General features: G+C 40.2%; 1 protein-coding gene across 1 annotated transcript in view; it reads left to right on the top strand.

The window, feature by feature from the left end:
• The window catches only part of PRDM16 (PR/SET domain 16), a 346351-nt gene that overhangs the window by 117679 nt on the left and 213226 nt on the right, over positions 1 to 15446 (top strand). Inside the window, exon 2 of the mRNA XM_055705566.1 lies at positions 9098 to 9447. Coding sequence (XP_055561541.1) covers positions 9098 to 9447 — 350 coding nt within the window. The remainder of the gene's footprint in view (positions 1 to 9097; positions 9448 to 15446) is intronic.

Here is a 15446-nt window from a genome sequence, read left to right as displayed (position 1 = left end):
GTCACCCACTGCTCTTCCTCTAGAGTCAGAAAAATGGAAATGAATCCCAGGGAAGTCCTGGCCTAGTGGGTATTTTCTGATGATACCTTTTCTATTATAATAGCCCAAGAACAGACAGTTCTAGACAACGCTACAGTTTTAATACCTGTATGCGCTTCTAAACTTACAGCTCAGAATGAGTTGCAACGTTTGACTAACTGACTAAAAAAACCTTTCAACAACCTAAGGAAAAAGAGTCTGTCAATCTATCACTGCATTGTTTCAGTCTTAGGTATGAAGTCACAATGCTGGGTGCATATTTATATTTTCTACTGTCTTGCTCACATTCTTTTCTGGGGCCAGAGATTCCAGGTTAGCTTCAAAGGCAAAGTGTGAGTTCAGTGGGTGCCTGTAATTCTTCTCCTTGTTGTGTAGAAAATGAAAATACTTGTTTTTTTACACATATTTTGCATTAATATGGACCAATTCAACAAGAGCATCCTCTGACCTGGCAGCATTGTGGACTTCAGCCTGTTGTTACCTTACGCACAAGTAGAAGTGAGGTGTTTCTGTGAACATCCCATTCTGGAGCTGTCTGCCAGATTTGAGCCTGGAAAGTCACCACGTGTCAGCAAACAGCACAGTGCCATGGAATATAACAACAGTGTTAGGGGCTCAGTCCCGTCGTCTCTTTGCTCTGAATATTCCCATTGCTCTCGATGGGAGTTCCAAGTACAGAAGGAATGTGGGATCGGGCCCAGTTTTATATTTATTTCAAGGTCAGTGCTGTTCAAGGCAGATTGTGCTTACTGATCAGACATGAGCAGTCCAATATTAATTCATTCTCGGTGTGTTTGTAAGTGTCCCTAGCGAAGGGGTTGGAGATGCTCTTTGCAATGCCTGTGAGTGTAGAAGGTGCTTAGTCATTTCAGATAAGCAGACATTTCCTTAGCAGAATATAATAATACTCTTAAGAAATGTATTAAAAAACAAATACAAAACCTACACCCCCCCCCCCGAAATCTAAGGCATTGTTTCTTCTAGCACCATTTCCTTTAACATCAGACTTTCTTTTTCTTTCATTACAGCTGCTAAATAGATTATTCATGAGATCTCTCATCAATACTAAAGCATCACTTTCATTGTTGCAAGAAACTCATTGGTGTCACACAGATTTTAAGCCTGTACCCATATCTGATTATCTGTGGAAATATCCTTTCAATGGGTCTTTTTATTGAGTAATTTTGCTAGTGAGCTTTGAAGGACTAATTTTAGTTTCATGACAATAACAATAAGGTCAAGTTGTATTTCTGTACTGCTTTTCACACAACCAGACATTCCAGAGTATTGAAATACTTGCCATTAGAAGAGGGACAGATGTAGGACAGCATGGTTGTCATCAGTGAATGGCCACATCCCACATGCAGCTCTCGAATAGCAGCCAGCTGATTTGTGTTGAAACTCAGCAGAAAGGAAGATTATTCCTAAACAAGATGTTTCTCTGCTCTTTTTTTTTTTCTTTTTTTTTAAAAAAACCAAACCAACCAGTTGTGTTGCATCTAGAGTAATCCTGAGAAGAGCAGTAAGGTCAGCAACTGGTGCAATAAGCAGCAATGGCAATCTAGAAGATTCCGCCGTGCCATGATTCTAGGCCTATTAGCAATGTGATAACCAGAAATTAGCGAGGTTTAATCAATATTGAAGAAGTAGTGTGAGTAGATGGACTTGTCACAGATGCTTCAGCTCCAATCAAAACTAAACCCCAGCTGCTGAGTTTGCCTAAAATCCCTGGAATAAGCATGAGCTGTGGAGAATATCAGCTAGTGCATCTGTGTGGTTTAGGGGGATCTCTGGAAGCTCTTTCCTAGCAGGGCTTACCGCTTCCGAGGCGGACTCAGAAGGCACGCTGCCCAGAGTTTTGCCCAGTGATGTTCTGGAGAAGGCAGGTAGCAATGATAGGAAGGGTGGATGAGGAGCTGTGCTGTCCGTGCACCCACAACCTCCAGCGGGTCCTGGCCAGATGCAGGCTGGCTGCCCCTTCTGCTGGGCAGCGCACGGAAGGAGCGACAGGTACAGGAGCAGCTCTGATTTTCTTTGAGAGCCCTGGCTGTTAATAAATACTATGTCAGAGCTATTGATCTAAATATTTGATTGTGGTGACGAACCCAGCGTGCATCCACATACCTGTTTGGTGATTCTGCTCACACGGATGCCGTATGGTATCTCTTGTATCAGAACTATCATGACCTGAAAACATTCTGTTTCATTGTCACCACATGCCCGTTGCCAGTCCTTGATAACTGATTTTAGCAACTAAAAAGGCAGGAGGAAAAGATGACCTGTGTTTCATGATTTCTCTTAAAATATGAGGTCAGTCACATACGGGTTCAACTTTGGAGTAAATTAAGTTTAATCAGAACCAGCCTGATTGTCCCATAGAAGAAATAAAATTACCAGTGTTCAGTAGCGAGGTGTCTTTATGCTCTACTTGTATCATTTGAAAATTTTCACAGGTTGTGCTCCAATAAACCTAGTTTTGCTTTTCAACTCAGTTGGAATTCCTATTTCTTAAGTGCAAAAGAGGCTAATCATAGAGTCGAATATAATTTGACTTGCTAATACTAGGAGAGAAAACATTTACAGCAACCACAAGTATTTTCAGGATTATGGAGTATATCATACTTATGAAAGCTTGTTTCTGGCTACATATTTGAGTAAGGAGGGTTGCACTTTTTAGCAGAGGAAACATTTGTAAGCTGTAGCAGGCAGTTCTCTGTATTTCTTAAAAGCTGGAGCAAAAAAATGTTGGCAAAGGAATGAAAATCCTCGTCTTTAGTGAAGTCTGCCACCAGGTTTCTTAGGCATGAACTCAGGAAAATCTTTATTAGGCATAAAAAAAAAAAATAGAGAAGGAGATGTGTCTTTCACACAGAAGGTATATTCTGAGGGTATAGAAGACGTGTAGTATGTATACCTTAAGTTGAGCCTTGCTTTTTCAGCTATTCTTCCCTGATGGTTTCTATTTGGCAGCAAGAACTGTCTTCCATGCTGCAGTGAAAACTGTAATTTTTGTTGGGTGCTGTTTCCCCCCCGATTACATCAGAGGTCGGTCATTAATATGCACTGTGGGAGTCCCTCTCATTTCTGCATGGTCCACAATGAGGCGGTTGTTGGACTTGTTATCATAGTGGAAACTACTGTGCAATGAAAGCACAGTCATGCTGCCTCATGTTTAATTGAGAGATGGCAAATCTGTTCCCAAAATACTTCAACTACTTGTATTGTATGACAAATGTGTTTTTCTTTTCCCCTTCATCTGTTTCCCTCCCCCACTTTTTTCCTTTTTGGATGAAAAAAAAGCTCCGTTTTCGTTACATCTGAATGTTGTAGCTTAGCAATTGACTCCTCTTGGAAAAATCCCCAAACATTATTGCTCTCCAAGTCTACCGTTTTCACCCTTTAAGCTTCCTATCTGTTACGTATTTCAGGCTCCCTGGGACTTGTGGTTACACCACCCCCCCACCCCCTTTTTTCTTTTTTTCCCTTTAGCATGTTGAGAACTGGTTGTGTAACTTGCTTCTCCAGCTTATTTCATGTTCATGCTGCTGTTTGGCATCACCACAGGTGTGTTCTGGTGGGACCTGGTTAGCAGGGATGATGCCCTTATGCCTCTAGCGGGTGAGACTGGCCACATGCGGAAGGCGGCCCTGGGGTACCACCTCTTGTCTGATGGTGTGGGACAGTCAAAAAAGGCCTGGTTCTCCGCTTGTTTACCCTGAATCTTCTTCACCTACCATAGCTCCGATGACTCTTTGTACTAAGAGTTGATGTTACGAAATGCCGGGGCCTACTGAAAGGTGCTTCCAGATCATGCATCACCACTTGTCTGATGGGTGTGCAAGAGAATTACTTTGGGTATCACTCATTTTTTGATCCAGAGCAGTTGTTCAGTCTATTCGTAATTCTCCAATTGCTGAAAATTATTTAACATTAAATTAATGAATTAGACCATCCCTATACCAGCTTTATTCCTGTCAGGTAGAATTTCCAGAATCAGAACTGCAGAGCTCAGCTGATTTTTTGGTCAGTACCCTGCTCAAAGCTCACCTTTTTCCAAGTCAGTTTGTTCATCCATCTCGGTTGCTTGCCACTTCTTTTGCACTGTTCCCTCTCCTAAATCTGCTTTTACATTTCAGTACACCTCTTTTACAAGTTCTGCTCTGAGACTTCCCCACTAGAATAATATTTTCGTGTGTAAGTAAGCAGTGTTTGCAATTCCTTGAGATGCTCTCCCTTTCAACAGATAGGATATCTTTTGTTTAGTGTTGAAAAAGTTGGGTACTAACAAACATCCCATTTTGCTCTGTGAGCTATGGGATTAGAAGGAAATAATAATCCACGCTGAGTTTCAATTAATGGCTGGAATTGTACACTACAAAGTTAATGCACTAGCTGATGGGAATATTTGTCTTTTTGTTAAATCAGGATTAATTTGTGATTTATAACTATGGATTTATTATGGGGTAGCTACAACTAACTTAAATGTAATGTCATGCGAACCATTTTAGCTTTACACAACGAACCATAATTTTCTTACTGACCGGTATTTTGGAATATTACTTAAACATTTTACCCAACTTTCTGTTAAAACTACAGTTTTCTTGCCAGCTGATCCCCCCCCCGCTCCGTATGTGCATGTATTATCGATTGTGCTTCAGATTGATACAAGGCATGTGAACGTGCATCACTCAGTTCAAACAGGGTATTCTAATGTGCTGATGTGGCAAAAAATTTGAAGATGCGTAGTATTTACTTTTTTTGTTTCCTAGTAGCTTTCAGGGAAGATGTCTGAAATTTACTTCTTAATCTCAAACCATTAGAGTAAAAATGCTCTTTGTTAGTTAGAGGGAAATCTCATTAGTGGTCTTTGTGCACTGGAAAGTTGGACCTAAATATGTATGTATATCATGTTTCAGATATAGGAAATAGAAGATACAAGAGCCCAATTCTGATAACTCTATGTTGAAATGATTGATGATGCCTGAAAAACTGTTCACTTAAATACAGCCTATGATGTTAAAATATTATACTTTCTTTGTATGATAAAGATTGTAAAATCTGTAAAAGGTCACATTTAGCACTAGGAATCCAGAGAGGTAAATGTATCCCAGAGATTAAGCCTGTTGTCTTTAGTAGAGCTCCTTTGATAAATTTATTTGATTTTATATATATAAACTAATTTATATTATTTTATGTATTATATATTACAATATATATTATCTATTATGTATATAAAATATGTATTATATTATTTATAAACTCACTGGGTTTAGCACTTGCTTGGATGATCCTGGCATCCTCTAGCCAGTTCTAATATAGAGAGTTCAAAAAAGTTGTTAAAAACCCACAGATGGTCCAGTCAGGAGTCTTTAAGGGGTTGGAAACACACATTTCAGTGAAAGATATTCTATCCTATGTAGCTCATTCAAGAGGTTAAGAGGTGACATCCTCAGAAATTGAAAAGGGAGAGATGCTGAATGCGGAAGGTAAAAAGGAGGCAGACGGCTTGGCAGGGAGAGAGGAGACAAAGGGGCTTCTAATTCTCCATTAGCACTTGCTGTTGAACTGTGTGCTTCGTGGGGGGGGGTGGGTGTTGTACAAGCCCTTTCCCCTTAACGGTTATTGCTACTGGGCAGGAGCCTCACAGTGCGGTGTGACGGTGGGGCGGCGTACCAAGGCTTGCTGGCCATTGCTGGGAGATCTTAAAGCAGGGCATTTTTTCAGCCTCAAACATAAGCAACGTACCACCTTTTGATCTTGAAGATGGAAATAATTCAGAGGAGTCCCGTGGTCTAAGTAATGTAGGAGGTTGTGTGGACTTAGCACAAATCCTCTTTTCTGTCCTTAAAATCTATCAGTGCTGTACCTATTTGCAGATCTGTTGGTTGTTTATGGTACATCTCTGCCTCGCTGCATAGGGGCTCTCTAGTGTGGCAGGCCAGCTTGGCTCAGGAAATCACACCACCAGGGTTTTATAGTCAGAACACAGATGCTACAGTGGATAAGAGAGAAACTAGTGACGTGGGGTTTGGTTTTTGTTTGATACAGCAGCTTGTGTTTTTATTTTTTTTTATGCTCACCCCCAAATTGCTTCTTTTGTTTGCCCAAAGAATGTTTCAGAATGATCGCTACAATTATAAACCTGTAACATCAAACCTTAAACCCCCTGAAAATGTCAAGATTTTTAAAGTGGAAATAATGTACTATTGTGCAGCATATTTTTGGAGTCCTAAAAAGAACTCAAGTTCTTGATTTTCCAGCAAGCTAGGAGAGACTGATGGGAAACACTTGCGTTACAGCTGAGGCCTGGTTAGCTGTGACCGTGGGCCTGTGTTTGGATTGCAAACTGTGGCAATACTTTTACGAATTACTCTGCTCTATTTTTTTCCCCAGTGAGTGGACAAACCCAGTCTCATGTATTCCTATGCAGTATAGGTGTTTGTGAGGTTAGAAGGCATTTTTTCAGACAGGAACTGTAATGGCAGTCTTGCCAACTGAAGTATCTCTCCTTTCTGTTGTATCTTTGGAGTAAGGAGGTTGCTTTCCTCATGAAGGTGCTTGGCTAAGACCTCTGAGGTTCATTTTCCAGCTGTGTAGCAACCTGTTTATTCTCATACGGCTATGTGTCTCACCTGTAAGACTCTGTAAACTATTTCCCCTTCTGTCTCTTTGTAAATTCTTTGAAGAACGAGCTCTCTTCTAAGCAGGGCTGGTTCATCAGACTGAATAGGAGCTTTCAGCAGTGGTGTCACGATAATAGCTGCATTTCATAGGAATAAGTGTATGCCAAACACAAGCACGTCAGAATGTGGTTTGAGTGTGGGAATTTCACTGTGTACAAGTCCAAGGAAAAGTTGGTCAAAACCCAGAGTTTTCTGTCTTTGGGGAATTTTGTAAAAAAAGTAATAAGTTTTTTTTAAAAAAATCATCTTACTTCTGTAATCACAACACTTAAATTTCAGAATTTGGTGTGGTCAGGAAAGCAAAGGAGGAAAGGGGATAATTAACTTTGAAATGATTGGAGTGTTTGGTTCCGAAAACAGAAAAATGAAATGTATTTTTGCGTTCTGAGATCTGATGTCCACTCAGCTACGATTCCCTGCAGCCCTGTGACAGGGAGGGAAGAGTCCAAGCAGAGCTCCAGCTGTGTTCTCCAGGCTCCTGATGTGGAAATGCGGCTGAGTCTCTGTTAGAACAGCAGGTCCAGGGACTTGTAGGAGCCCATCTGCACAGCATGGAATAGCTGGAGGAAGCCCTAAGAGTCCATATGGCGAGGCTACCTTGGAAGATTGGCCTCTTTGGTTGACACATACCTGAACTTGGAGGAAATGTGGCAGTTTCTTAGCAGAACTGCACCCAGCAAGCAGAATTCTGCCGTGAAATCACTGAAATGCATGTCTGAATGAAGCATTTTGGATTTGACAGACTATCATTTTCCGGTTAAAAGTATTTTTCTGAAAACTTCTTAGTCAACTATTTTTCTGAAAACTTCTTAGTCAACTGCTGTGCTCACAGACTTTTTTCTTTATTTAGTTTTCTTTCGGTGCATTCTGGTAAACATATCTCAGATTATTTGTTTTTGGCAAGTAATGGAAGAGCAAGGGATGTTTGAAGAATACTTTTAGCTTGTACAAGCCAGTATCAAACCAGAAAATGGATACATGTTCTTACAGTTTAATAATGTAATTGACTTGTAATCTGTGAAGTGTAATAATTTGTTGCTGGAAAATGAAGCTTAAAAATCCTTGCAGGATTAAGGGCATTTACTTTGTGTGTGTGTGTGTGTGTGTGTGGTGTGTTTGTTTTCCCCAAACACACACGCGCACACACACACGCTCCCATCCTATCCTCTGAACCAATTTGATTCCCACTCTTTTGTAGTCACTGAGCTGAACAGTGCTGTGATCATACTGAAGATGCTAAGCATGAAAGATTTGATATGGTATTTCTAACTGGATGGCAGTTACCTATTCTGGCTACTAATATTAAGTCCTTATACTTAAAATTTTGCCTTTATTCTATATACATCCCATTCAAATTTTCTTAAGTGTTTGTGTGGGTTTTTTCTACTACCTTATACCACTGAAGAAGTTGAGGCATAGGAAAAACAGCTGCAGTTTTGCAGATGTTTTGTGGAAAGACCACACAAATCATTATTTTAAAAAAGGAAAAAAGAAATAGTGACTCGCCTCCGAAATTCTTACATCCTAATAGTATGAAATTAAATAAGCATTTTAGGCCTGTGTTTTTAAGTGCTTGGGTTTCTTTTTAAAGAATAATCTTATCGTACTGCTTGGGTTCATCTGTTCCTGTCTAGTTTCTGAGATGTTGTGTGGCATAGAAGAGGGTACAGCCTTTCCCTAGCCCTTTGACCGTTGTTGCACTGCTGCAAACCAGATCCTTGTCCTGTGGAGTTCAGTGAAACAATATCTGTACTGTGGCTGGGAGTGTAGCTTAAAATGCTCACTGTTCGAGCACTTAGGACACATTAGCTCAAAGTAGTGTTAAAAACTAGCGATGCTTTTGTTACACTTGAAAAGGTACATTGCTGAGACGTAGCTGGAAGGTCAGATCAGGCACCGCTTCTGTTGTGTGACACATTGAACCCAAGAAACCCAAATACTAGGCAAGCAGTTCTTGCCAAACGTAACTCAGATTTTACCTTAATTTCTCTTTTATTTCCTCTACAAAATATACTGAGCCAGTTAAAACAATAAATGGTTACAGGGAACCTCGAACACTTCTTCTGTGTTTTCTTCCCTCTTTTTGTTATTGAAAGACAGCCCCCCCCCCAGTAGCCCTGATCCAGTATGCCGGGGCAGGCCGGCAGTTAGCTTCCATCTCATCCTTCAGGAGCACTGAATATTGTGCAACCAGCAGGATTATTCTTACCTCAGTTCCACCTGAGTTCTGTAGGTGAGGATTATCTTTTTTTCTGCCACTACTTTTATCCTTAAAGCATGTGAACTAGGCTTTATGAAACTTTGTCCCAAGAAGAGATTAACTGATGTTCACGTGAGTATTTCAGTGTGTTTTGTTCTGCTGTTTCCCCTTTTAGGTGACAGCGAGATTGTAAATAATATGTACGAGACCGACCCTGATCTCCTTGCTGGCGAAAGTGCAGAGGAGGAAACAGAGGACAGTATTATGTCCCCCATTCCTGTCGGACCTCCATCACCCTTTCCCACCAGTGAGGACTTCACTCCCAAGGAGGGCTCACCTTATGAAGCTCCCGTCTACATTCCTGATGACATTCCAATCCCACCAGATTTTGAACTCAGAGAATCTTCGATTCCAGGGGCAGGGCTAGGGATTTGGGCCAAAAAGAAGATTGAAGTTGGGGAAAGATTTGGACCCTATATGACAGTACAAAGGAGCACATTAAAGGAAACAAACTTTGGATGGGAGGTAAGCGTGCTGAATGTGCTAATCACATTCATTTGTCTTCTGTGCAAACTGTTCATAAAGCTAGACTGAGTCCCGACTGGCCTGGGGACACCAGTAGTGGCTTTGCTAATGCCGTATTTCCCTGCGTTATTTTGCATCCCCGAATACCTGCAGTATTTAAAAAGCAGCAGAAATCCTTTTTAAGATAGCTTCTTGGGCTACAAATACTGCCCTAGCACCATTTTGGAAGGTTGGTTTTAAGTGATGTTGGGTCACTTCTTAAAGTGCTTGTCATTTTCAAATTGTGTTCAGAACTTGTCACAATGGAAGAAATATGATTAGTCGCATCATGTTTTGTAGTTGGGTGTGTTACCTTTGACTTCCAGTCCATGTTAGCTGTGCAGGCGTTATTAACTGGTCATAGAAAAATAGCATGTACCCATTAACACTCTAGATGTTCTTGAGTTCTTGTTCTGCAGCAAAGATAAAGAAATGTGAAAGTCATTTTCCCCTAAGAGCTAAACAAAAAACAATCTTCAATGGGAAAACCAGCACTATCCCAGAACTCCTGTCTTTCTCCCTGCTTTTCTGGGATTGTTCCAGAAATCATCTTACTCTCTTCTGCTCCTATATTCTTCATTTGAAAATATCTCTACCCCTACTAATTACCATCAATTATAGTAGATTCTGTGAACAGTGAAACATAGCCTAGGATTTGTGCTCTGTGTCCACAGCCCTATCCCAGTGCCTCCAGTGTCCGTTATAGAATACATAATTGCTTCTCTGTTGTAGCCCCATGTCCACACCAACACTGCAACACCCGTGATGGGCATCAGATCTGCTGTCTTGTCTTGAGAAAGGGCTGCATCTGGGGAAGCTGGTTCAGGCTCACGTGCTATTTGAGGGCTAGCCCTGTCCATCCAAACACGCCGAAGGTGAATTTTACCTCCCTTTTGCCCGGGTGAAGCAGTAACTTGGCCTGTTTCCTCCACCAGCCACTAACTGACATGAAGCCACGGTTTAAAAGCTATTTGAGTACAGAGGTGAGAAGCAACTAAGGGATAAAACTGTAGGACTTATCATGTGGGCAAGCCAACAGTGCAATCACAGCAGCTCTGTTTTCTTAGAAAACAAGGTCAAAAAGGCCAAACTTAAGCATTAACATTTTAAATTGTGTCTGATTATATTTACACTCTTGATTGTGAAGCCTGAAAAATCAGTGAGCAGTTTGATCCTGTGAAGCCCAAAGAAGTATGTCCAGATGTTTTAGTTTACTTTTTTAATTGTCCAAAGTGCAGAAAAAAAGCAAACCCCACTTGCTAGAAAACCAAAACTCAGTCATGTTTTGTTGTTCAGCAGTAGGAAGTGTCTGAATGAAGAGCTAAAACCAGAGTTTGGTTAAATGGCAGAAGTTTGCTTTTCTCTCTCTCCTAATGCAGGGGAAGAAGGGAAATTCAACAGAGTTTTGATTCCCTGTCCCCCCTGCCGACGACATTGCTTAGAAGTTCATCTTTGTGTTAGCTTCTCTTCTTGTGAATATCATGACAGAACATTTGATTAGTATTACTGTATTGGCTTCAAAACACGGGGATTTTTTGGAAAAAAACCCATCCCTGTAAATACACTGGAAACACTTGCCTGTTTCAGGGAGGCTGTAGTTGTAGGGCAGCTTGAGGTTAGCTGATGCACTGATCACTTTAAGGTCTCTCTGAGACAAAGCACAATTTTCCTCTAGGAATATGAAATATTTATTATTTATAGGCTGCAATGTGGAAGTGGCTCCTACAGAAAGGTGAAGTCTCTTTTTCTGAACCTAGATTTTATAGGTGGCATTTGTTGTTTGGTGTTTTGTTTTAAGGTTGATTTTTTGGGAACAAAAGTTCTATCCTCCTTGGCTACTAGAAGTAAGATCAAATTTGAAAGGCAAATCTTTTTTTCTATGACCTTGGCAAAACTTTGTCCTTGTATTTCTGATAAAAGTTTGTATTTACATTCATGTTTTTAAGAAATGTTCCCTATATCCATTCTGCACTGAGTGCCAGGCCTGATACAAGCCGTATCTATTCACTTCGGTCTACGTTGACTTTGTGATACTGTTTATTTTTGTAGCGTAATTGAACAAACTTTCTTTCTCTGCGGTCCTTCTCGCATTCCAGCGGCATTCTTTTGTTCTCTGATTCGGCCCGTATGTTTCATGCCTGAAAGGAAGGACTATGTGTCCTCCATCAGATGTCCTCAAACACTGCCTTCGACCCGCCCTGACACTCTCTCTTTTGACCTTGCCTGCACTTGCAGACACCTCTTGAAGTTTTCCACTTTAAAGGCAGTTCAGAAACCCATTTTTAGTCACTCGGTACCTTGTCATTTCACCGGGGAACAACGTACATGGATACCTTCGTGTGCTAAATGGGAATTAATGTAATCAATACTGTCTGCTTGTGGGTTGGTTTCTGAGCAGTTTCCTTTGTGTGTAAGGTTGAAAAGGCCTTAAAGAGATGTTCAAGGCAACTTGACATGATGTCACTAGGAATGATGCTAGGAAATTGTAACTTGGGCTATGTTTCCGTCCTCTGTTAAGAAAACTTTAGTTGGCAGACAACCGGCAGCAAGGGAAAAAAAGAAAAGGGAGGGTTTTTTTGTCAGCCTGTAACTTGTTGACTAGACTTTTGCCTCTACGTGTTGTTTCTTACAGTAGTGATAAATCTAACAGATCTAGTTTCTGTAGCATTCCTTGAGAAGTGTTCCTCATGCTGTTTGATGTTATTCTTTGACAATACTTCTCTGTAACCTGTCGTTTTGACTTGCAGTGACTTGAGAGGTGAATGTGGTTGTAAGACTTCTTACACGTGACTCCTTATTGCTGGTTAACGAGATATTACCATTATACCTGAAGTGCCTGTCCTAGTAGTTGTATTAGTATTTGTGCTTCAGGAAAGATGTCTGTGCTTCACACCCAACCTTCTTATCTATTCATGCTTCTCAGTTCATTTTCTATGGTTTATACTCTTGATAATGCCACTTCTCTGGACACCCCAGCTCACGCCCTCAAATCCTAAAAACCTCATGTTTTTTGTTTGTTTGTTTTTAATAGTCGTCAGTTCCTTAATTTTAATAGTGTTTCTGCCTTTCGCACAGAAAGTTCATGCCCTTCATCACAGGAAATTTGTTGTCAGTCTTTGACTAAACAAAGAGTGCCACTAGAAGTGGAAATATCTAAGAATGCTTTACATCACATTTTAAAGTGGCCTTTCATTAGCAACATCTCAGTTTTGCTAGAAAACTGTTGTTTATGGTGTTGTATAGGATGCATCTTTGTGCTGAAAAATGCCTATCTGGCTTCTGAACATGGTCAGTGTGCAAATTTCTTAATGGGTTTGGACTTGTGCCCATCTGTAATGGGCCCCCATCTGCTGTGGGTAGCCTCAGGCGTGAAACAGTGTGGGGGGACGCTGAAGTAGGCTCTTTATGTGTAGGTGTGTAGGAAGGCATGGCTTTATTGCTGTTCTGTGGATTTTTGTAGTTAAAGCTTAGGCATGCTAATTCAGCGTATTAAAATACAACACAAATTTAAAAATGCTTCAGTTTGTACTTCACAATTAAGATTGGTTTCTTCTAATTTCTGTAATTAAAAACATCCATTGGGAGGGGGGCTGGAAAATGGGCTGCTGAGGGCTTTGATTTGAAAATGGGTCTCTCTCTTCTGTCCAAGGCATTAATGCTGCAGAAATAGCTTTCTCCTTTCAAACTTCAATAAGACTAGATCTGTGAAAATTAAAATGAAACAAAACAGTTAACTGTGTTTCTTTGCAGTCTGCAAGAAACATGGGCTCCTGTTTGGAGGCAGCGGCCAGCTCTTTTTTTTTTTTTTTTCACCTGAACTGTTTGATCCAGACCTGGCTCTGGTGTAAAACATCTAGCTCCAGGAGGTAAAAGAAGAATGTTCTTTGCTGAAACTTTCAGCTTTACTCATTATTTCTCCTAATAGCCTAAAACGTCATAGAGAATACAGAATGCTGTGTCTTACTTGCCGTATCTTGAAAAAAAGATACGTATTTTTTTTATTATAGATGTTTTTCCTTTTAGTCAGACTGGAGGGACTGGGTTAAGACTGGGTGAATACATGTCCTACTTTATCTGCAGCAGGTCTTTACTATCTTGTTTCTTTGAATGTTTTTCCTCCAACATTTGCTTTGTGGAATATGTTGTAAAAAATATTCTTTAAATTAAACCACACCTATTATTCAAGGGCTTTTTTAACATGGGATGACAGTGAGTGATTCATGCTCATTTCATAAAAATAAATGAGATGTGTCGGTCTTCCGGCCCCCACCCCCTCACAGGGATGATTCAGTAAGTGCTTGTATAGGATGGTGTGCCGTGTGTTTTCCCTCTGTGCCTCATTCCCTGACACTACTGTGCTGGTCATGTTTATCTACCTTTTTTTCCTTAAAAGACACCACCCAAACTAAAAGCCTTGTGATTATTTAGTGTGACGTGATTGCATTTCTGCTCTGCTCTCCTGATCCTATTACTTCCTTGCCTGCTGACACAGAACATACCATTCAGAGTACCCCAAATAAATCACAGCATGTTTTCACTTTATTGCCTCTGGGACCTAAAAAAAAAAAAAAAAAAAAAAAAGGCGTAATGATTTTGATCACTTTGTTGAGCAAATAGTGATATTTATCATAGCACTGTTTATTTTGCTAATTGAGAGAAGAATGGGAATCACATCCTGGAGAGAAATATAGCAACTGAATTCCAGGGAATTTGGAAACAATCAGATACGCTTTTAGCTCAGTTTGCTTCACAGGGTAAATACCATTAATAAAATTTAGTTATTAGTTTCCTTGTTTTGATTTGTATTTTAAGAGAGGTTATTTCCTGAAACACAAGAGACTTCTCTTACGCTAAAGTGTAAGAGGCAGGCTTCTTCTTTACATATGGAAAATAAGTGCTTTCATTTGATACTTTAGGGTGAAGATATAAGCTGTCCCATGGAAGACAAATAACTGTGGAAAAAATAAGAGCCGGCAGCTAAGGATGCAGCAGACATTCTTGGCTTCACATCTGTGCCAGTGGAAAACTCTGCTGTTTTTTGAACATGCTTTATAGTGTCAGTGATTCATAGTAGTTCAACCTCCCTGTTCCCACAAAATAGAATATTGAAATTTTGGTGGGGGGGTGTCTTTTGTGTTTATTTTATTTATTTTTTTTTTAAATACTTGTGAGTGCCAAGGGAAATTTATTTCACACGACTGGCTTTGAGTGCTGAGAGGAGAATTATATTGTATTTCCTGGAGTCTTAAAAATATTAAAAAAGGAAGGAGACTCTAAGCATTCTTCTAGCAGTGATGGTTTTGCCGTGCTTTCCAGTTAAAAGAACATGAGGCTAAATTCCTTCAGTTCACTTTAAAGGCTGATACGTTTTGTTAAAGAAGCATGTTCTTGTCTGTCCTGTTTCTTAACAAAAGATGCTAAAAGAAGTATGAATCCTTTAAATGAGCAAAGAAATCCCAAAACCTGTTTGCACTCATCTCTTGCTAATGTTCTTTTAGCTCTTAGACTGAAAGGATGTGATGACATTTCCTTGTAGTTTTTCTTCATGTGTCTTCTGATTCATTCATTTTCTCTGGCCTCTGCCTTTCCCTTTGGCTTGAGAATAATGTTACTGTAACAGCTTCTATTGCTCAGGGTAAGAGCTTATGAATTGCTGTTTTCAAAACCACATCTAATGCTCTTGCAGGGAATGAGCAGTCTTGGAAATTGCTGAAGAGTGGTGTGCATGGCCATTCCCTAGATGGAGCGTGTTACCTACGCAGAAAACATTTCCCATGCAAGATTACTTCACAATTTCTCAAAGTTTTGTTTGGCTAGAATAATTCTGAAAAAGAAAGAATCTATGGCTTCATAAGGTAAACAGAACGTGAGAGCACTCTGGGACCTCCCAGATATGCTCTTAGCCACTAGTAGTTGCTAGTGGGCATCTGTAGTTAGAATTTATATATATGTGCATTATA

This window comes from Falco cherrug, chromosome 3 (genome assembly GCF_023634085.1).
Source record: "Falco cherrug isolate bFalChe1 chromosome 3, bFalChe1.pri, whole genome shotgun sequence".
Lineage (NCBI taxonomy): Eukaryota > Metazoa > Chordata > Aves > Falconiformes > Falconidae > Falco > Falco cherrug.
The sequence above is the reverse complement of the archived record's forward strand: the minus strand, read 5'-3'. Positions and strand labels throughout refer to the sequence as shown.